The sequence below is a fragment of the Capricornis sumatraensis genome, chromosome 1 (genome assembly GCF_032405125.1).
Source record: "Capricornis sumatraensis isolate serow.1 chromosome 1, serow.2, whole genome shotgun sequence".
Classification (NCBI taxonomy): Eukaryota; Metazoa; Chordata; class Mammalia; order Artiodactyla; family Bovidae; genus Capricornis; species Capricornis sumatraensis.
Genome location: NC_091069.1, coordinates 23,593,869 through 23,617,937, shown reverse-complemented (window position 1 = coordinate 23,617,937; position 24,069 = coordinate 23,593,869). Strand labels below are relative to the sequence as shown.

General features: G+C 41.9%; 1 protein-coding gene across 1 annotated transcript in view; it reads left to right on the top strand.

Annotated features, from left to right (window-relative positions):
* NBAS (NBAS subunit of NRZ tethering complex) overlaps positions 1–24,069 on the top strand; it is a 335,202-nt gene that overhangs the window by 268,428 nt on the left and 42,705 nt on the right. Inside the window, exons 45-47 of the mRNA XM_068975288.1 lie at positions 5,179–5,397; positions 10,105–10,307; positions 12,567–12,656. Coding sequence (XP_068831389.1) covers positions 5,179–5,397; positions 10,105–10,307; positions 12,567–12,656 — 512 coding nt within the window. The remainder of the gene's footprint in view (positions 1–5,178; positions 5,398–10,104; positions 10,308–12,566; positions 12,657–24,069) is intronic.

The window sequence follows — 24,069 nt, the reverse complement described above, 5'->3', positions numbered from 1 at the left end:
CCAGGCACGAGCGTGATAGAGAGCTGTCCTCTCGCCCAGCACACATGTCCTTCATGCTGGCCCGGTCCTTCTCCCTCACTCAGGCACTGATGGGCCTTTACTTGCACTCGGCATCCAGGCCATGTGGCATCCATTTACCCCAGCATCCCCCCAACACCCTTTAACCTGGGGACCCTTGAAGTTCTTCCTTTCCCGTCTTAATGCCTCCTCACCCCTGAGGACTCCCTTTAGAGACAGCATCCCTCAGCAAACCTTCCTGCCCACTCCCTGCCCCCCCGGCCCTTCCCTTCCTGTCCAGACAGACTGCCCCTCGGAGGTCCTCATTAGCAGGTCATGTTTACCCTCCTGCGCTTGAAGAAGGATCCTGCCTTGTTGCAATGCCGTTTCTCTCTCTGTCTTTCCAGCTGAAGTGTAGTGTCCCCAGGGACAGGGACCTGATCTCATTTTGTCCGTGTCGCCAGCACCCAGCCTGGGGCCAGATGTCCAGTGCCTTCACTGGGTGGCTGTCCGTGAATAAACTCAAAATCCTTGCTGCCTAATGTCCAGCGTCTAATGTCCTGCTGCCTTTTCCTGCGTGACTTCTGAACGCCACTGACTGGCTTTGTCCTGACAACATACATCTAGTCCTGAGGTTTTTATTTCAAGTTCTTGAAAATGTCCTTGTAAATTTTAGTCTTTTGAGGCCATCTTACAGGAATAAGACACTAGGGTCCCTGATAAGTAAGTAAGACACTAGGGAGCCTTTGGGCGCATTCTGGACCACAAATTTCTTGAGACATGAGACATGTTGAGAACATGCTATTTCATTGGACTTTTAAAGGTTCTTCCCGCACACCCTTACACTGAGCAGAGTTGTTGAGTAATTTAGCAGCTATTTTCGGTTTGTCTACGATGTGCTAGACATCGTATTAAGGGCTAGGGATACAGAGATTTTAAAAAGCACATTTTCTTCCCTGAAAGATTACATTGTTTAGTCAGGGGAAATGTACGAGTAACCAGACAATTTTAACACAGTGAGATGGGTTCTTTGATACAGGTGAGCTTTAAAAGGAACATATAAGGGAGGAGATGATGTTAGCCACAGCATCTCAAAGGAGTGAACCCTGAACTGATTTGGGAAGGACAGGCAAAGGCAGGCTTGAGAAATGATGACAGTTTTTCTCAGATACTTGTAGTTTCATATTTAAAAAAATTCTGCAGCATGTTTTTAAACTAAAAAACTGACTAAAACTTTCCCATGCAATTATCTTCAGAATACCACTTGCCTTCAGTGGCTCCTGAACTCCTACAGGTCAGATTCCGTAGCTAGCCTGGCACTCAAGGCTACAAACAATTTATTGTCAGTTCATCTTTCCAACTAAAGTTGTTTAATATTCTAGATTGGGGAGTCAGTCACTCGTAGCCTACAGGTCAAATTCAGCCCACAGCCGGTTTTTGTACTGCCCTTAGCTAAGCTAGTTTTCACAGTCCTTAAAGGATTCTAAGAACTAGCCAGCCAACCAAAAGAGTACACGTCAGAGCCCGTAAGTGACCTCCGAAGCCTGGCATTTTCTGTCCGGCCCTTTCCACTGCGGCCGTGTCCAAGTGCTCACTGTTGGTTGGACACGTGTCATAAGCTTTCCTGCTGCCACGAGTGTGCTTTCGCCGTCTGCCACTGTGAAATGCTGTCCTTCATCCCTTCATTCCTTTATGTGTTCAGTACACTTCTCACATGTGCGGCACCGTTCTGCCATAAGGGTGGTGTCATCTGCATAGCTGAGGTTATTGATATTTCTCCCGGCAATCTTGATTCCAGCTTCTGCTTCTTCCAGTCCAGCGTTTCTCATGATGTACTCTGCATAGAAGTTAAATAAGCAGGGTGACAATATACAGCCTTGACGTACTCCTTTTCCTATTTGGAACCAGTCTGTTGTTCCATGTCCAGTTCTAACTGTTGCTTCCTGACCTGCATATAGGTTTCTCAAGACGCAGGTCAGGTGGTCTGGTATTCCCATCTCTTTCAGAATTTTCCACAGTTTCTTGTGATCCACACAGTCAAAGGCTGTGGCATAGTCAATAAAGCAGAAATAGATCATTTTCTGGAACTCTCTTGCTTTTTCCATGATCCAGCAGATGTTGGCAATTTGATCTCTGGTTCCTCTGCCTTTTCTAAAACCAGCTTGAACATCAGGGAGTTCACGGTTCATGTATTGCTGAGGGCTGGCTTGGAGAATTTTGAGCATTACTTGACTAGTGTGTGAGATGACTGCAATTGTGCAGTAGTTTGAGCATTCTTTGGCATTGCCTTTCTTTGGGAGTGGAATGAAAACTGACCTTTTCCAGTCCTGTGGCCACTGCTCAGTTTTCCAAATTTGCTGGTATATTGAGTGCAGCACTTTCACAGCATCATCTTTCAGGATTTGAAATAGCTCAACTGGAATTCCATCACCTCCACTAGCTTTGTTCGTAGTGATGCTTTCTAAGGACCACTTGACTTCGCATTCCAGGATGTCTGTCTGTAGGTGAGTGATCACACCATCATGATTATCTGGGTCATGAAGATCTTTTTTGTACGGTTCTTCTGTGTATTCTTGCCACCTCTTCTTAATATCTTCTGCTTCTGTTAGGTCCATACCATTTCTGTCCTTTATCGAGCCCATCTTTGCATGAAATGTTCCCTTGGTATCTCTAATTTTCTTGAAGAGATTTCTAGTCTTTCCCATTCTGTTGTTTTCCTCTATTTCTTTGCGTTGATCGCTGAGGAAGGCTTTCTTATCTCTTCTTGCTATTCTTAGGAATTCTGCATTCAGATGCTTGTATCTTTCCTTTTCTCCTTTGTTTTTTGCCTCTCTTCTTTTCACAGCTGTTTGTAAGGCCTCCCCAGACAGCCATTTTGCTTTTTTGCATTTCTTTTCCACGGGGATGGTCTTGATCCCTGTCTCCTGTACAGTGCCACGAACTTCATTCCATAGTTCATCAGGTACTCTATCTATCAGATCTAGACCCTTAAATCTATGTCTCACTTCCACTGTATAATCATAAAGGATTTGATTTAGGTCATACCTGAATGGTCTAGCTGTTTTCCCTACTTTCTTCAATTTGAGGCTGAATTTGGTAATAAGGAGTTCATGATCTGAGCCACAGTCAGCTCCTGGTCTTGTTTTTGCTGACTGTTTAGAGCTTCTCCATCTTTGGCTGCAAAGAATATAATCAATCTGATTTAGGTATTGACCATCTGGTGATGTCCATGTGTAGAGTCTTCTCTTGTGTTGTTGGAAGAGGGTGTTTGCTATGACCAGTGCATTTTCTTGGCAAAACTCTATTAGTCTTTGCCCTGCTTCATTCCGCATTCCAAGGCCAAATTTGCCTGTTACTCCAGGTGTTTCTTAACTTCCTACTTTTGCATTCCAGTCCCCTATAATGAAAAGAACATCTTTTTTGGGTGTTAGTTCTAAAAGGTCTTGTAGGTCTTCATAGAACCATTCAACTTCAGCTTCTTCAGCGTTACTGGTTGGGCATAGACTTGGATTACTGTGATATTGAATGGCTTGCCTTGGAAACGAACAGAGATCATTCTGTCATTTTTGAGATTGCATCCAAGTACTGCATTTCGGACTCTTTTGTTGACCATGATGGCGACTCCATTTCTTCTGAGGGATTCCTGCCTGCAGTAGTAGATATAATGGTCATCTGAGTTAAGTTCACCCATTCCAGTCCATTTTAGTTCGCTGATTCCTAGAATGTTGACGTTCACCCTTGCCATCTCTTGTCTGACCACTTCCAATTTGCCTTGATTCATGGACCTGACATTCCAGGTTCCTATGCAATATTGCTCTTTACAGCATTGGACCTCGCTTCTATCACCAGTCCCATCCACAGCTGGGTATTGTTTTTGCTTTTGCTCCATCCCTTCATTCTTTCTGGAGTTATTTCTCCACTGATCTACAGTAGCGTGTTGGGCACCTACTGACCTGGGGAGTTCCTCCTTCAGTATTCTATCATTTTGCCTTTTCAGACTGTTCATGGGGTTCTCAAGGCAAGAATACTGAAGTGGTTTGCCATTCCCTTCTCCAGTGGACCACATTCTGTCAGATCTCTCCACCATGACCCACCCGTCTTGGGTTGCCCCATGAGCATGGCTTAGTTTCATTGAGTTAGACAAGGCTGTGGTCCTAGAGTGATTAAATTGACTAGTTTTCTGTAAGTATGGTTTCAGTGTGTCTGCCCTCTGATGTCCTCTTGCAACACCTACCATCTTACTTGGGGTTTCTCTTACCTTGGGCGTGGGGTATCTCTTCAAGGCTGCTCCAGCAAAGCATAGCCGCTGCTTCTTACCTTGGACGAAGGGTATTTCCTCACCACCGCCCTTCCTGACCTTCAATGTGGGATAGCTCCTCTAGGCCCTCCTGCGCCCGTGCAGCCACCACTCCTTGGACATGGGATTGCTCCTCCTGGTGACCGCCCCTACCTTCAGGCGCGGGGTTGCTCCTCCTGGCCACCGCCCCTGGCCTCGGACGCGGGGTCACTCCTCTTGGCTGCCGCCCTTTGGGAATGGGGTCCTCCCAGCTTCTGCCCCTGACCCCGAACATGGGGTAGCTCCTCTGGCCCACACTTAGTGCGCTGGTCACAGCCGCCTGCACTTTATCACAATCAAACAGTGATAATGGCTATACTCTTACTGTAACTCTTACTGACTGCATAATACTCTCTCGAGTGATTTGTCATATGCTAGTTACCATTTCTCTTACTATCAATTGGATTGCTTTTAAAGCTGTATTTTTTATTCTTATTCCAGTTAAAATCTTCATGCCTATACTATTTTCTTCTTTTGAATTATTTCCATATAATAAATTATCAGAATTGGTTATAGAAATGACTCCTCATTTTTTCACTGTAACCAGTAATCTATTTGAATATGTTTCATCATGACACCACCTGCTTTGGGTATTAGCATTTTTAAAAAAGCTTTATTTATGCATTTAATAGTGCAATGATACCACCCTATTTTTTTTTCTTCATGGAAGAAAAACTAGTATAGCAAAAGTCCTATTCATTAAAGTTTATGTATTAAAATTTCACTGTTGTTCTCTCTACCACACTAATACTTTACTAAATCCATCACATATAATATGTAGGGTGATTCTTACCTTTGTTCAGTTCCCTTTTCTCACTCTCTTTTTGTTATTGTTGTTGGTAAAGCTGTCTCTGGAAGCACGTAAAGAAATGACTGGAAAGGCTATTAAGGCAGTCAAACATTTTATTGAAAAGCCAAGAAAAAGAAATTTAGAAGAAGACACTGAGGAGGCTGGTGGGTCTCAGGTGACCTATGCAGATGCCTTGAATCATCTGGAGCAATCACTGGCACACCTGGAAACCCTTGACCACAGCTTCATCATTTCTCTGAAGAACAGTGAGCAGGTAATGAAATGCAAACTTCTTCTGTATGCTCACACACTCAGATAATATCAGTGCATTCTTTCATGTGTCTTTTAAAGCTGTATTCATAATTGTGGTAGGCTTTTCAGTCCTGCAGATTCTTTTTTCAACAACTGTTTTTTAAATTGAAGTATATCGTTAATTTACAGGATTGTGTTTCAGGTGTACAGCAAAGTGATGCAGTCATATGGGCCTCCCTGGTGGCTCAGCTGGTAAAGAATCCACCGGCAATATGGGAGACCTGGGTTCAATCCGTGGGTTGGGAAGATCCACTGAAGAAGATCCTCTGAAGGCTATCCACTCCAGTATTCTGGCCTGAAGAATTCCTTGGACAGAGGAGCCTGGAGGGCTACAGTCCATAGGGTCACAAAGAGTCAAGACGAAACTGAGTGATCAACACACACACACACACACACACACACACACACACAGAGTTTTTGAGACTCCACTAGACCAGTGGGTCCCAGCTGTTTTTTGGTGCATTTTCCAATATAATTTATTCTTGACATGACTCTTTTGGCTGATGAAGTTGTTCCTAGTTCATTCTAGTTGGGACCCACTGGTCTAGTGGAGTCTCAAAAAGCCCCCTCATGGGAGTCATAAGCCCCTATGAGGTTTGGGGACCAGAGGGTTTGGATTGCATAAGGAAACCCTCTGTATCCTTGGGAACTTTTCTTCTGTATTATCACCATCATGGGAATTTTAATATTCTTTTCCATAGCTCAGTTGCTAAAGAATCCGCCTGCAATGCAGGAGACGCCAGTTCGATTCCTGGGTCTGGAAGATCCACTGGAGAAGGGGATAGGTTACCCACTCCAATATTCTTGGGCTTCCCTGGTGGCTCAGCTGATAAAGAATCTGCCTGAATTGTGGAAGACCTGGGTTCAATCCCTGGGTTGGGAACATCCCCTGGAGAAGGGACAGGCTACCCACTCCAGTATTCTGGTCTGGAGAATTCCCATAGTCCATGGGGTTGTAAAGAGTTGGATACGACTGAGTGACTCACTTTCACTTTCTATAGCTAAAAAGTTGACAAATCACTACGTAAATGGTGTTCATCCAGGTAAAAACAGTGTTTAGGTATGTAAAAAATAGTCCATTCACTTTGTAATGCTGTAGTGAATGAACTTATAAGTGGCCACTGATCTGTTTTATTTTTTTTAACCTTATGTGTTTAATGAATTGTATTCTTGGCTTGTAAAACAATATATATATATATATATAACTGATTTCAGTTTTATCTCATTTTTGTATTTTTTACTGCCTATATACTATCTAATAAATAATATTAAATAATGGTATGAGCAATATAGAAGCTTTCATAGGGAGCAAATTGGCCTTACTGATCTTGATTTTATTCTGCTGATGGTTACAGTTGTATAATCAATAATTACAATTATTGACAGTATTAAAAATATTGACAATTAAGGGGCTTCCCTTGTAGCTCACTTGGTAAAAAATCTGCCTGCAGTGCAGGAGACCCGGCTTCAATTCCTGGGTCGGGAAGATTCCCTAGAGAAGGAAATGGCAACCCATTCCTGTATTCTTGCCTAGAGAATCCCATGGGCAGAGGAGCCTGGCAGACTACAGTTCATGGGGTCACAAGAGTCGGACAAGATTTAGTGACTGAATCACCACCACCAACTGGTAATTAGGACTAGGGTAAAAGTTGAATCAGGTGGAAATGATTTATACTTATCAGTTTTTAAGTACATATTTATTTTTCTAATCAAACATTGTATATTCATATCTGGAGAATTGTCATTACTCTTCATGGAATAAGTGTTGTCTTTCAGTGGCTCAAGTGGTGTATAAGGCACTGAGGGAGTTATTGATACAAAAACAGACATTTGCTTCAGTGAAGCTGTGATTTAAACGTACCAAATGGCTACTTGGGCTTCCCAGGTGGTTCAGTGGTAAAGAATCCTCCTGCCAATGAAGGAGAGTGGGTTCGATTCTTGGGTTCAGATGATCCCCTGGCGGAGGAAATGGCAACCCATTCCAGTACTCTTGCCTGGAAAATTCTGTAGACAGAGGAGCCTTATGAGCTGTAGTCCATGGGGCCAAAAAGAGTTGGACACAACCGAGGGACTGAGCACACTTGGAATAGCTGTCTGTGAATGTTGTTAGGCCATGGATGGTCCTTAATAGGAGCCTCTTCTGGTCCCTAAATTGACATTATATGATGTTGTTAAGGAACCTTTTAAATCAAATGCTGAAAATAACCTTCAACCTTATATATATTGACCCTTTTAAGTGCAGGCTTTGATTTTAACCTCTTTTTAATTATATACTCAGTGAAAGACCATATTGTAAATTCAAGAAGGTTAGTGCAACTTCAATCATAGACCATTGGAACATCAGTTTTCTCTTGTCTCAGTATGGATACTATTAATTTCCTTGTCTAACTCAAAGGTAGTTTATTTTTAATTATAGAAAGTATCACAGTGAGAAGAATAGTAAACTGAAAGCTCATGTGCCCAACTCCCAGCTTTCACCATTGTCAAGACATGACCAATGTATTTCCTTTCTACCCTTACTCCTCTGAGTCATTTTAAAGAAAAACCCAGTCATCTTTTCATTTTATCCACAAATCCTTCCATCACTTCAGTTCAGTTCAGTTCAGTCGCTCAGTCGGGTCCAACTCTTTGCGACCCCATGAATCGCAGCACACCAGGCCTCCCTGTCCATCACCAACTCCCGGAGTTCACTCAGACTCAGGTCCATCGAGTCAGGGATGCCATCCAGCCATCTCATCCTCTGTCGTCCCCTTCTCCTCCTGCCCCCAATCCCTCCCAGCATCAGAGTCTTTTCCAGTGAGTCAACTCTTCACATGAGGTGGCCAAAGTACTGGAGTTTCAGCTTTAGCATCAGTCCTTCCAAAGAATACCCAGGGCTGATCTCCTTTAGAATGGACTGGTTGGATCTCCTTGCAGTCCAAGGGACTCTCAAGAGTCTTCTCCAACACCACAGTTCAAAAGCATCAATTCTTCGACCCTCAGCTTTCTTCATAGTCCAACTCTCACATCCATACATGACCACAAGAAAAACCATAGCCTTGACTAGATGGACCTTTGTTGGCAAAGTAATGTTTCTGCTTTTGAATATGCTGTCTAGCTTGGTCATAACATTTCTTCCAAGGAGTAAGCGTCTTTTAACTTCATGGCTGCAGTCACCATCTGCAGTGATTTTGGAGCCCAAAAAAATAAAGTCTGACACTGTTTACACTGTTTCTCCATCTATTTATAGGAAGTGATGGGACCAGATGCTATGATCTTCGTTTTCTGAATGTTGAGCTTTAAGCCAACTTTTTCACTCTCCTCTTTCACTTTCGTCAAGAGACTTTTTAGTTTCTCTTCACTTTCTGCCGTAAGGGTGGTCTCATCTGCATATCGGAGGTTATTGATATTTTTCCCGGCAATCTTGATTCCAGCTTGTGCTTCTTCAAGCCCAGCATTTCTCATGATGTACTCTGCATATAAGTTAAATAATAATCCTTCCATATCTATTTCTAAAAGATATATTTAAAAGTAACTACCACTACATTACCAATAAAAATGTTAATAGTAAGTCTTTGATATCATCAAATGTCCAGTTAAGGTTTGAAAGACAAAGCAGTTATATTCAGAAGCACTTCTGAAATTTCGAAAGTGTTGTTAACATCAAGTGATCACATTTGGTATGCTGGGCAATGGTAGGCTGTGTTCTATTTCTGAAATTATTTGTTGTCATGTTAGTTTTTACAATATTATCAAAAAGGGATGACTGGCAGTGTGGATTGGGGGAATGTGGTGGGGAAAGCATAATTTTAGATTCTAATCCCAAGCTCCATTAATGGCGACTGTGTGACTTTTGGACATGTTGCATAACACCTTTGGTTTTCAGCTTCCTTTCTGACAAAGGGGAGCTAATTAAAACTCCTTGTAGGATAGTTGAAAGAAAAGTGAAAGTGAAAGTTGCTTAGTCACGTCTGACTCTTATACAGTCCATGGAATTCTCCCGGTAAGAATGCTGGAGTGGGTAGCCTTTCCCTCCTCCAGGGGATCTTTCCAACTCAGGGATCAAACCCAGGTCTCCTGCATCGCAGGTGGATTTTTAACCAGCTGAGCCACAAGGGAAACCTAGGGAATACTGGAGTGGGTAGCCTATCCCTTTTCCCTGGATCTTCCTGACCCAGGAATTGAACTGGGGTCTCCTGCATTGCCGGCAGATTCTTTACCAACTGAGCTATCAGGATAATTATAGACATTAAATTATATAACATATACAATACCTGGGTTTACATAGTTGGTACTTAATAGATTTTAACTGTTATGTGTTTATACCACAATAATAATAATAGAGAAATTTAATGAGCATTACTTTGTGCCTGACATTGTGCCAAAGGACTGATTTTTGTATTATTGAATATTTGCAACATCCTCTATTCACAAGAACTGATTGTTCTCATTCTCATTTTATCGACCCTGGAAATTTGAGATCACAATGGCTTACTAGTTAGTACACAGTAAAGCAAGGTTTACAGTCAAGTCTCGGTAGCTCTGGAGACCAAGCTCTTAACATCCCCTGCATGTTCCTCCGTGTGGTGTTTGTGGTTGTAGTATATTTGCTTTGAAAGTCTTCTGAGTTAGTTCACTCTGTTCATGTAATTTCTAGTTCATAGTTACATGCTGAATTCCATGTTTTCAGGAAACACTGCAGAAATACGGTTACCTCTATGATCTGTCTCGGTCAGAAAAAGAGAAAGTTTACAATCAAGCCGTGACCATGTGTTTAGATGGTCAGCCTCTAAGAATGATTCAGCAGCTGCTGGAGGTGGCTGTGGGCCCTCTTGACATCTCGCCCAAGGAAATTGTGCAGAGTGCAGTAACAAAAATAGTCTCTGCATTGAGGTAAGCCATAAAATAGTCATCAAGGAAAACCTGAGCTGATATTTTGTCAGTAAAGTGCTTGTTTCACAGTTGTTATGAAGATAAAAACATCGTGTACATAGGAGCATTGTATAACTATGAAGTACTTTATAAAAGTAAGAGATTATGATTAGACTTCTCAGTCTCTTGTCTTAAAATATCTTGAGAGTGGAGAACCATGAAAATGCTCCATCATTGGTCCTGTGTGTAACACGTCAAAGCGCTAGCTAATTTCTCGGTTGACCCTCTCCCTCACTCAGATAATTCTTGAAATAAGGGACAAAGGCCAATGTGGCCAGTGAAGCAGGTCCCTACGTGTCACACCTGTCGCGTAATTTTAGTGTGGGTTTTCAGAGCTTGTCTTTTCAGCAGTGGAAAACCAATTCCCAGAAGTTTCTTTTGAAGTGTACAAGGCAAGGTTAATCACATACTGAAGAAGTTAGACATCTGTTAAGTATATTAGGATGTTATTTACCTGCAATTAATGGCATAAAGCCGACAATTGAGAAATTCTAGCTTCCTGTCAATAGGCTAATATCTTTGTAGAAAAGCTTCTGGGGGATTAGGAAAGAGGGGAAAGTTAAGCTAAGAAAATAATGAGGCATCAAGTGCTTTTTGTGAATAATGCAATTAGCCTAAAAGATTTAGTTGTGTTTAATTTATTCTTCTTTTAAGCATTCTTTGTGATTCGGTGTTGCTCTTGAGGAACTTTTTGATTAAAAGCGTGTCAGTTTTCAGCAGCTGCACTGAAATCAAATGAGTCTTTATCAGTTTAATTACCCAGCTTCATCCAGTTTTCACCTTAATGCTCTGAGGTATCTGGTAATTTTCTGCATAAGGAGAGAAATAACGTAGTGTAACATTTTTTAGAAATCACAAATGTGAAATGAATAAACCTTTATTACATAATGAACTTACTATGTTTGGTGGTACTGGTGGTTATTAGAGCCACTTTCCACTTTCAGGTGATAACAGATAATTGTTTGCCATCTTTATCTTTTCGATTCTTCTCTGTCCATGGGTTCCCCAGGCAAGAATCCTGGAATGGGTAGCCATTCCCTTCTCCAGGAGTTCTTCCCAACCCGGGAATCAAACTCAGGTCTCCTGTGTTGCAGGCAGATTTTTACCATCTGAGCTACCAGGGGAAGAACTTTTTTATTTTTGTTATCTTGTATTATTACTTGGAGTTCATATGAATCTCACAGAAACAGAAGTTTGAAAAATTAGTGCTTTGAAGAGAATTTAGTTTCATTTAAAAAATTGTACATTTTCATATAATTAAAATTTGACATGATATTTTTACATTTATAAAATTCTGACATAAATTATATTCCTCTTTTCTTCCATGTGCCCAGTTCTAGCACTGGGGATTTCATTCTGGTCTAATAAATGTTATAGTTGGTGCACAGAAGACTTTCAATAAAAATGGATTAAATCTTTCAGTAGTGGGAGAAAGGGAACTTTAGTTCATCTGCCTTTTTTCTAAGGAAATAAATTGCTATTGACTAGGTCTATGACATTTGCCTTTTAGAAGGTTAGTGAATTTAGTAAGCTTAATATGACAAAGGTATGAACATACTGAATCCAGCAGTTGGTTTAAATCATATAACTTAAATTATTCGGAAGACTCATCTAAAACTTCTCTTCCCTCTGCTGCATTTTCAAAATTCCGTAGGATTCCATGCATACACATCTGTAGCGTGGACATCATAGTAGGGCCCGTCTCATGGGTGTTGGATTATTAAATGGCAGGATGTATGTGAAGCACTTAGCATTGCCTGGTGCCTTGTAAGGGCCATGTGAATATTAATATTGTGGGGAAAAGGCCAACTGGAGGATTTAGGTTATATATATTTAATGCTTAAAATAGCTCATATTTTTAATGTCCATTGAGTATTTCTTTGAATTTTTGAATAACTGATTGCAAATAGATTTTCTTTCTCTTTTTCCTTTTTATTTTTTAAACTTCGCTTGTTTTGCTACTCTCTTGGTAGGAAAACAAGCCTCTATTAGATTGTGAGCTCCTCAGGGCAGAGGAGGTTTCCTCTCTACATCCTCAGGACACACACAGCACAGGACCTGGTACTTCGCGGGCTGCATATGCCGTGAGCGGCTGTGAGCTCATGGTGTATGCTCTGCTGAGATCCAGCTGGGCTCATCTGAGTGTCCATGCCCTGCTGGTTCCTGAGGCTTGAGCCATCCGTCCTGAATCCCTTCCTCTCTCTGTCTCTCCCTTCACAGTGGAGGCAGTGCTGACCTCGGGGGCCCGGCGGACCCACTGCATGTCCTGGAAGGAGTTGTTGCCGCGGTCCATGCCAGTGTGGATGAAGGGTAAGGCTGGAGCGATTTGTAGTTCTCACTTAATAGCGTTCCTTAGAGTCTTAGAATTACTCTTAATATCTGTGGTTATGAGGCTTCCACCTCTAAGCGTCTTTTCTAGGTGGCTCTGAAGGAAGAGCTGAGAACTTTCTGGAGATTTGTTCTCTTAGTCCATCAGCTCCAACAGGACCATCTGCTTCTCGGGCCTCAGAGAGCATGGTCTCTTCTCACTACTTTCAAGGGCGGCCAAGGAGGAGACACTGTGCTGAGCATCTCAGAAGAGGAGGGGTTCATATCTCCAGGAGGTTTACTCTACTGATTAAGTATGGGGATTCCTAGAATGTATATGTTATATTTTGGAAAGCTTAGTATATGTAAGATCTGTCTTGTCTGAGGATTAAGAGTGTACCGGCTTTGTAAGTTTAAGACGTGTGTCTCCAATCCACACACCTGCATGTGTGTGCGTGTGTGTGCGTGTGTGCTATCCCTTCAGTCGTGTCCGACTCTTTGCAACCCTACTGACTTTAGCCCACTGGGCTCCTCTGTCCATGGGATTCTCCAAGCAGGAATACTGGAGTGGGTTGTCATACCCTGCTCCAGGGGATCTTCCCAACCCAGGATTGAACCCATGTCTTGTATGTTTCCTGCATTGGCAGGCGAGTTCTTTACCACTAGTGCCAACCGGGAAATGCTATTCAGTTGTTAGTAGTAGGAATAACAGCAGCAGCAGCTGAATGACAAGAATATATTTCCTGGAGTTTATGGAGATCTTTCCTGTGCCTTACATCCATGGCAACCCTGTAAGGCTTTACCCCAATTTTCTTTTTTAATGGAAAATATGATATAATAATGATGAAGCATATTTGAGAAATTGCCTCATAGTTCATTCAATGATATTGTTGTTTTTATTTGCATATTACCTCCCAGTTATTGTTGAGGTATGGATATATTTTTACATAATTTCAATCAAAATGTATGAACACTTCTATATTCTGTTTTAGTTACTTGCTGTTAGAACTCTTTCCATTTATCTTTGTGGATTTAGTGGTTATGATTTTTGACACCTGTGCATATTGTTGCTGTTTGCAGATAAGGAGAGAAAGACTGGGAGAGAGGAATTGACTTGTGCAGAGTCAGAGGCCTGGGAAACACGGCCAGGACTCCTGTCTGCCCCTGCAGCATAACTGACTGCTCGATGGCCTTTAGAGCATGTCTACACACGTAGCTGTGTGCCCACGGTGTGAGTGAAAGGACACAGGGTGAACCGTGTGGGTGGGCTGGACAACAGGGCAAGCAGGGCCCTCTACCCACTCTGCCATTTGCTTGGCACAGTTTTTCTAAACTTTGCTTGTGGGTCTTTAAATGGTAAGGAAGCCACAGCCATGGCTCACATGGGCCTCTTATTTTAAAGACAAATGCCATCATTCTGCATGTTTACCGTGTGTCACACTCCATTCTCAGTTCCAGTTCTGGGTAAGAGGTAACCTCCAGTCCAGAGGAGCTCAGAGTCTTGCAGGGAGACCAGGTTGCTCGGGGCCCTGGTTACCATGCAGTAGCATAGTCAGGAGTGGCTTATTCTGTCCCAGGGAAGTCAGAGCAGGACCCACAAGGGACAGCACTGGACCTGGTCTATGACATCTGAGTCTGTGATAAGGATGATGGACGTGGATGATGGTAGTTCAGGCTGAGGACACAGCTTAAGCAAGGCAGATGCGGCAGACAGCAGCGCGGACAGAAATGCTGTGTGTCAATTTCTAGACAGTCCATCAGTCAGCTCTCAGCTTGCCACTCCACTGTGCATTGCTCTCAAGTACCCCAACACGGACCCTGGCCTCACATGATGGAAGGGATCTTAACAGATACTGCCTGAGGCTCCTTCCAAGGGGAATCCCTCAGTCTGGTCCCACAGGGAACATCTCGAAAAGATTAGGAGGCAGTGTTTTTCTTAGTGAATTTGCAGCCGGATAAACAGATATATGTATACAGGATATACAGAAGAATCCAACTTGAGTCTCTTGAATAGAGGACAATTTTCTTGTTAAGCTTTAATTTCCAAAGAGGAAGACACTGGGGAATGGAGAATCAGAACAAGATCTTTCTTTGCATCCCAGAGACACAGAATAACAGAGGCTCCTTAACAACAACAAAAACAAATTTCAGTGAAAAAAATTTTTTTTTCACTTAGGAAAGAAAAAGAAGAAAGACAAAGTCCTAACTTTTATGTCTGGCAAGGACTTTGTGAATGTGGACAGTTAAACCTGATACTCTTGGCTTCAGTTCCCCTCCCCAAGAGCTTGCCTGCAAGAGTCACAGAGAGGAGTCACAGAAGGGAGTCACTCTCTTTTCTAGGTTGTTCCCAGGGGGCTCTTCAGAGTAACCTGGGGATTTAAGCTCTTTTCAAGTAAGGCTATGGAAACAGCAGATACAAGGTATTATATATGAAATAGGTAAACAACAAGGACCTACTGAAGCACAGGAAAATATATTCAATATCTTATAATAAATCACAATGGAAAAGAATATATTCCCTGATGGCTCAGCGGTAAAGAATCTGCTTGCTATGCAGGATATGTGGGTACAATCCCTGGGTCAGGACTATCTCCAGAGAAGGAAATGGCAACACACTCCAGTATTCTTGCCAGTCAAAAAGGTGGCTTGAAACTCAGTATTCAAAAAACTAAGATGCATGACATCTAGTCCCATCACTTTTTGGCAAATAGATGGGGAAACAGTGGAAATGGTGACAGACTTTGTTTTCTTGTGCTCCAAAATCACTGCAGATGGGGAAAGCAGTCTTGGAATTAAAAAATGCTTACTCCTTGGAAAAAAAGCTATGACAAATCTAGACAGTGTATTAAAAAGCAAAGACATCACTTTGCTGACAAAAGTCCATATAGTCAAAGCTATGGTTTTTCCAGTAGTCATGTATGGATGTGAGAGTTAGACCATAAAGAAGGCTGAGCACTGAAAAAATTGATGCTTACGAATTGTGGTGTTGGGGAAGACTGTTGAGAGTCCCTTGGAAGGCAAGGAGATCAAATGAGTCAATTCTGAAGGAAATCACCCTTGAATATTTATTGGAAGGACTGATACTGAAGCTGAAACTCCAATGTCTTGGCCACCTGATGCAAAGAGCCAACTCATTGGAAAAGACTCTGATGCTGGGAAAGATTGAAGACAAAAGGGAAAAAAGGACAGCAGGGGATGAGATAGTTAGATAGCATCACCAGCTCAATGGACATGAATTTGAGCAAACTCCAGGAGATAGTGAAGGATAGTGAAGACTGGCGTGCTTCATTCCAAGGGCTCGTAGAGTGGGACATGACTCAGTGACTGGAACAAATAATAATTCAGAAGAGTCAGATATAACTTAGCCACTGAACACAACACACATATGAAGGCAAGGCACAGAAAAGGAAATAAGGCCAAGGCGCAAAGAAGGAAGTGGAAGAGGTGAGAAAAACAGAGAAATAATGGCATAAGACCTCACAAAGGTCAGTCCACGGACTCAGGGACACTTGGGAGCTGGTTGGAAATGCAAAATTTGGGGCCCTACCCACACCAACCAAGTAAAATCTATATTTTAATAAGATCCCTGGGCAATTCCTAAGCACAATGGTGTTTGAGAAGCACTCCCTTAACTGTCCATTGCAGGCTGTTTAATATCAGAAGAGGACAAGATACCGTGAGAGAAATTCACAACCTGTCCTTACCTGGGAAACCCCAGACAAACTACAAAGCCTGTCCGACTGTCATTTCCTAATCTGAGAAATGGAGATGATGATGCGAATGACAGACCAAGTAACGAGAAATGCAAAAGTGCCACTTTATTATTTTTTTAATTGAAATACAGTTGATTTATAGTGCTGTGTTAGTTTCAGGTATACAGCAAAGTGATTCAGACACACACACACACACACAGTTGTTTTTCAGTTGCTAGCTTGTGTCCAACTCTTGATGACCCCATGCCCTGCAGCACACCAGTCTCCTCTGTCCTCTGCTATCTCCCAGAATTTGCTCAAATTCATGTCTACTGAGTCAGTGACGCTATCTAATTATCTAATCCTCTATCACCCCCTTCCTCCTTTGCCTTCAATTTTTCCCAGCATCAGGGTCTTTTCCAGTGAGTCTGTTCTTCCCATCAAGTTCCCTGGTGGCTCAGAGGTTAAAGCATCTGCCCCCAGTGTGGGAGACCTGGGTTCGATCCCTGGGTCAGGAAGATCCCCTGGAGAAGGAAATGGCAATCCACTCCAGTATTCTTGCCTGGAGAATCCCATGGACGGAGAAGCCTAGTAGGTTACAGTCCACGGGGTCACAAAGAGTCGGACACGACTGAGCAACTTCACCTCACCTCAACCAAAATATTGGAGCTTCAGCATCAGTCCTTCCAGTGAATATTCAGGATTGATTTCCTCTAGGATTGACTGTTTCAATCTACCTGCCATGCAAGGGACTGTGAACAGTCTTCTTCTGCACCATAATTCGAAAGTATCAATTCTCCAGCACTCAGCCATTATTGTGATCCAACTCTCAACATCTGTACGTGACTACTGGAAAAACCATAGCTTTGACTATATGGACCTTTGTTGGCAAAATGATGTCTCTGCTTTTAATATGCTGTCTAAATTTGTCATAGCTTTTCTTTCAAGGAGCAAGTGTCTTTTAATTTCATGGCTACAGTTAACATCCTCAGTGATTTTGGAGTCCAAGGAAAGAAAATCTGTCACTGCTACCACTTTTTCCTCTTCTCTTTTCCATAAAGTGATGGGACTGGATGCCATGATCTTAGTTTTTTGAATGTTGAGTTTTAAGCCAGCTTTTTCACTCTCCTCTTTGACCTTCATCAAGAGGCTCTTTAGTTCCTCTTCACTTTCTGCCATAAGGGTGGTGTCATCTGCATATCTGAGGTTTTTCCGGCAATCTTGATTCCAGCTTGAGCTTCATCCAGCCCAACATTTTGCATGATGTACTCTGAATATAAGTTAAATAAGCAGGGTGACAATATACAGCCTTCATGTACTGCTTTTCTAATTTGGAACCAGTCTGTTTCATGTCTGGTTCTAATTGTTGCTTCTTGATCTGCATGCAGGTTTCTCAGGAGGCAGGTCAGGTGGTCTGGTATTCCCATCTCTTTCAGCATTTTCCACAGTTTGGTATGATCCACACAGTCCAAGGCTTTAGCGTAGTCAGTGAAGCAGATGTAGATGTTTTTCTGGAATTCTCTTGCTTTTTCTCCAATCCAGTGGATGTTGGCAATTTGATCTCTGGTTCCTCTGACTTTTCTAAATCCAGCTTGTACATCTGGAAGTTCTCAGTTCACATACTGTTGAAGCCTAGCTTGAAGGATTTTGAGTATTACCTTGCTAGCATGTGAAATGAGTGTAGTTGTTCGGTATTTTGAACATTCTTTGGCAAAGCCCTTCTTTGGAACTGAAATGAAACTAGAATGAAAATTCCAGTTCTGTGGGTACTGCTGAGTTTTCCAAATTTGCTATCGTATTGAGTACAGCAGTTTATCAGCATCATTTTTGGATTTGAAGTAGCTCAGCTGGAGTTTCATCACCTCCATTAACTTTGTAGTAATGCTTCATAAGGCCCCCTTGACTTCACACTCCAGAGTGTCTGGCTCTAGGTGAGAGCCATCATGGTTATCTGGGCCTTCATATATCTTTTAAAAATTTCCTGACAAATAACTCACAAGCATAAACCAGTATATTGTGTGTGTGCTCAGTTGCTCATTTATGTCCAACTCTGCAACCCCATGGACTGTGAGATTATCCTGGCAAGAACACTGTAGTGGGTTGCCCTTTCCTCCTCCAGAGGATCTTCCCAACCCAAGGATCGAACCCACATCTCCGGTAGCTCCTGCATTGGCAGGCAGATTCTTTACCACCTAGCCACCTGGGAAGCCTGAACCAGTATATTAGTGACTCTCAAATGGATATACAGAAATAAATCCACTCAGAAAACAGATAATTAATGAGGAATTCCTCTGTGCACCATTCAAAAAGGAAGAAAGATTTCCTTCAAAGCTAGTGAGTATTTTATTAGTCTTTGTTTGCTTAAATTGCTGCTTAATCACAGTACCCGCTTTAGATGTCTTAAAGTTTGATGTATATTGAGCAATGTGAGATCATTCAGACATCACTGAGCTCTTCCATGTTACCTAGGGACTTCACATTATTTTTCAAGCACACAAAAGACCATAAAAAGCAAAAGCAAAAGAAAGAAAGCCCACTAGAACAAATCGAATCTGATTTCTTCTCACTCTTCATGCTCCAGGAGGCAAAGTGAATCGCCAGATGCTCTCTAAGCACCCGCAGTGTATGAGGCCTCCAATCTGTAATATGAACCATGGTTTCCAACAAGGAGGGTGGATCCAGTCTACCACTACAGTGGTTCTCCGGGCCCCCTAAGGCCATATTTATGACTTCACAGCTGTCATATCTACCTTGTTACAGTGAGATGTGCCCATGCTTCTATTGATGAATGAACCTCAAGAAGATATTGTGAGTGGCATACATTTTAGAGCAGCCCCAAAGATGCTATTAGTATATTTATTTATCAAAAGGCAAGATTTGATACAGAGCCCTGGCTTGAATTCTCTTGAGTCAGACATGAAATTAAAAGACTCTTGGCTCCTGTAAGAAGAGCTATGACCAACCTAGACAGCATATTAAAAAGCAGAGACATTACTTTGCCAACAAAGGTCCAGCTAGTCAAATCTATGGTTTTTCCAGTGGTCATGTGTAGATGTGAGAGTTGGACTATAAAGAAAGCTTGAGCGCTGAAGAATTGATGCTTTTAAATTGTGATGTTGGGGAAGACTGTTGAAAGCCCCTTGGATTGCAAGGAGATCCAACCAGTCCATCCTAAAGGAAATCAGTCCTGAATTTTCACTGGAGGAACTAATGCTGAAGCTCCAATACCTTGGCCACCTGATGCAAAGAACTGACTCATTTGAAAAGACCCTGATGCTAGAAAGATTGAAGGCAGCAGGAGAAATAGACGACAGAGGATCAGATGGTTGGATGGCATTACCTACTTGATGGACATGAATTTGAGTCAAATCCGGGAGTTGGTGATGGACAGGGAAGCTTGGAGTTCTGCCGTCTGTGGGGTCGCAGAATAGGACACGACTGAGTGACTGAATTGAACGGAGTTGATTATACAGCAAATTCCCATTGGCTTTCTGTTTTACATATGGTAGTGTAAAGGTATCCATGCTCTCCTCTCCATTCATCCCTCCTTCTCCTTCCTCCCCCGACTCCCGTGTCCATCAGTCTTTTCTGTATGTTTGTGTCTCTGTTAGAAAGAAAGTGGAGTCGCTCATTCGTGTCCGACTCTTTGCAACCCTATGGACTGTAGCCTACCAGGCTCCTCTGTCCATGGGATTTCCCAGGCAATAGTACTGGAGTGGGCTGCCATTTCCTTCTCCAGGGAATCTTCCCGACCCAGGGATCGAACCCGGGTCTCCCGCATTGTAGATGGACACTTTACCATCTGAGCCATGTCTCTGTTGCTGTCCTGCAAATAGGTTCATCAGTACCATCTTTCTAGAGGTTCAGGAGGGAGGGGAGATATCTTTACCTATGACTGATTCATGGTGAGGTATGGCAAAAATCAACACAATATTGTAAAGGAATTATCCTTAATTAAAAATGAATTTATAAAACATTAAGATTTGAGATTGGAATTGTGTGCACAGCACAGTTACTGCCTTTGCAGCCGTTTTTCCTTCACTGTAACTTGGTTATGATAATCATTTGGAAAAAGCCACACTTCTTACTCTGCCGCAATGGCATTAGCACATGATGCAGTCAGTTGTTTTGGGTTCCGTCCTGTTCTCTGCCAGGAGCCCCAGTTGTTTTCGGGGAGCTGATGCATAGAGGACATTGTCCTGGGACAGGTCCAGCTCTGTGTGTAGTGAGGAGCGTGTACACGGTGTGTGGATCAATCCCTTAATGAGTTGAGAGCTTCCTAGAACATGAGTGTTTATGTCTCTCACTGTTCACTCACTCCCATTTACCTGCTGCCCCACCCCACCCACCTGTCCTGTCCCTCCTTCTCTCTCAGTTTACATATCATTCTCAAACTCATTTCCTACTGACACCGGGCAGGTACTGAAAATGAACAAGGTGACTGGGCTTCAGGGCAGGGAAGGGGTGGTGGAGTCCGAGAGGAACTTGAGAGCTCAAGAGGCCTTACCTAAGGCAGGCAGCTTCCATTGAGCCCTCATCTTCCAGCGTTTAAAGAGGCGCTGGATTGTTCAGAGAGTAGATCCTAAGAGATCTCATCACAAGGAAAAAACCTTTTCCTTTTTTTTTTCTTCTTTTTTTTTGGTATCTATATGAGATGATAGATTATCAATAAACTTACTAAGGTAGTCTTCACAGTATATGTAAGTCAAACCACTATGCTGTAATCCTTATACTTAGTGCTGCATATCAATTATAATCTCAGGAAAATGAGAGAAAAGACCTTCATTGTGTAAAATTTAAAAATTTTGACACATTGATATGTACTATACATCCCAATATAAAAATTTGGCTGCTGGCTTATGCCTTCAGTATAAAAGATTAGACAAAGTGAACTTCTGCTCCCTTCAGGCATTCCACATCTGTGGCATTGATGTCTACAGGAAATCATAAAGGTTTATGTTTGTCTTGTTTGAATGCAGTCTTTGCTTCCCCCATTCTTAAATATAAGAACAATAATTTTATTTTGTGTAGTGCATCATGACATATAAAGTGCTTTTCATATTTACTGTCAGTTTTAACGTACCATCACCATTTAAGTTCAAGGTTGGGTTATTTTCATATGGTTGTGCCATGCAAAATCTTCAAGCTCTTTTACAAAGGGTCATCTTATCAATATTCTCAAAATCTGTCTTTTCTCTTTGATTCAGTAATTGCCTTTGTTTCGTTGGCATTTCTCTTCCATTCCTTTGTAGTTTTGGAACATCCCCTCATGCTACCTTACACAATAGAACATCACGTTCGCAAATTAATCATTCACTGAACCTATTTTGGTTGCCATTGTTGCTGCTGCTGTTCTTTTCTGTTAATAGAACATCTTGTATATTTCAGTAGACTCCTTATCTTTTGGGCCAGAAGGGATTGTATGAATGTGTGTGTGTTTCCTTTAGTAGTTATTTTTTTAAAAAATAGCATACTAAATTACCCTGTGTAGTATAACCTCTCTCCTGTCCCCAAAATCCTCATTATAGGGAAAGAGGTAGAAGCAAATGTCTGTGTATTTGCAATGAAACTAGGAGAGATTTTTCTCTGTTATTTATTTTATATCTTCTTAAAATCATTTGTATAACTTTTATAATAAGGTAAAAGTGTTTTGAAATCATGTTCTCTTTTTATTCCTAAGCTCATTAAACCCTCCCCTTGCCTTCATAAACGACTATAAAACTGGAATCATTTTCCTTCCCATTCTGTTTCTTTTTACATTATAAAAGTCGTAATTGGTTATTTTCTCCCCACCTGCTTATCTTGAAAAATTCCAAACCCACAGATAAGTTTCAAAGATTGAAAAATTATGACTATATTCTCTTCCCCTTGACTCACCGATTGTGAACATCTTATCACAATTCTTACATTCTGTTTTTCTCTCTCTACCTCTGTATATGTGCCTGTGTATTTGCACCATTTCAAGGGTGACTACAAATTTTAAAAATTCACATTTTATTTAAAATGTAGACTATTTTGCAGCTAAAATCTTTAGGAGATAGTATCTAGTTGATGTCCTGGACAGCTCTTCTTACAGAGCTGCCCTTTGGTTCTGTGTAGTCTCATTGAGCACAAATATTTGCAGTATATGGGCTTCCCAGCTGACACAGTGGTAAAGAATCCATCTGCAATGCAGGAGATGCAAGAGACATAGGGGTTCAATCCTTGACTTGGGATGACCCCCTGGAGTAGAAATGGCAACCCACTCCAATATTCTTGCCTGGAAAATTCCATGGATAGAGGAACCTGGCGGGCTTAAGTCCACAGGGTCACCAAGTTGGACACGACTGACCTACTGATTGCATGCACATGTGTGCACACACCCACACACACATATTCACAGTATATAGCCAAGGTCATCTAGAATATGGTACTTCTAGAACATAATATTTCTGTTTTAGGAATGAGTTCTCATAATTTCATTATATATTTGAACTATCAACCAAAGTTAGAGCAGTTTTCTCCAAAATGTCCAGTGCTATCAACTGAACTGAACTTACTGAACACTAAGTTGTTAGGTAAAAGAAATCTAACTCAATCTAATAACTTGGAAAATGCTATGATAATAATCTCTATGTCACATATTGCCACAGTGTTCTGGAATTTACCTCCACTTGGTTCCATAGTATTGCATAGTTATTGACAAGGCAGTGATAGTCCAGGTTTAAATACTGACTGTACTACTTACTAAGTGGGGGCTTCTCTGGCAGCTCAGTGGTAAAAGAATCTGCCTACCAATGCAGGAGCTGCAGGTTCAATCCTTGGGTCTGGAAGATCCCCTGGAGAAGGAATGGTAACCAATTCCTGGGAAATCCTATGGTCAGAGGAGTGTGACCAGCTGCAGTCCATAGGGTCAAAAAAGATTTGGACATGAATTAACGACTGAAAAACAACAACTTACTATTTGATGATGAACAAGTTATGAAACCTCTCTGTGGTTGTTCCTTCATCTGCAAACTGGACATGATAACAGAATACATGAAAAAAAAAATAGTGACGATGAGGTGATGTAACTCATGGCACACAATAAGCTTTCATATTATCATTAACAGTTTTCATTCCTGTTCACCACATGCAGATCTTGTGTGATTTTTGTAACTTCCATCTGGTCTTCATGACTCCAGCTTCTTCCCATTCTAGCACATCCTACCTGCCCCTCCACTTGGCCCTTGGGTGACAGGGTCAAAATACCAGCTTCTTATTATGTGAAATTGGCTTGGACTCAAGGCCGAAAATGTGTTTTAGTCTTCTTTTCTCCCAAGTTAAATTTAATTTGACCCCTGCAGGCTTCACCAAAAGGGCCTGAGCATGCCCCAGTCTGCACACCTCTGTAAGCACTAACATGATCACAGTACTTTACTGCTCAGAGACCCTCTGTCTTCCCATTCCACACCAAGTAAGACCAGAGTCCTCAGTAATCATCGCTGCCACTAACTGAACTTCTTAGTTATGTGCCAGATAATATATTTTCTGCTTTATTATTTCATTTTGTGTATTTAATTCTCAAACCACTCTGCTGAGTAAAGGGTTATTATCCATCTGCAATTTACAAGTAAGAAACTAAGGCTCAGCAACATGAAGCAATTTCTTGGTCAGCATAGCACTGTTGGGAAGCAGTCAATTGGGCACTGAGTCTGGGCTGACACCTGCAAAGTCTGTCCTTTCAAAGTATGAAGCTGCATCTC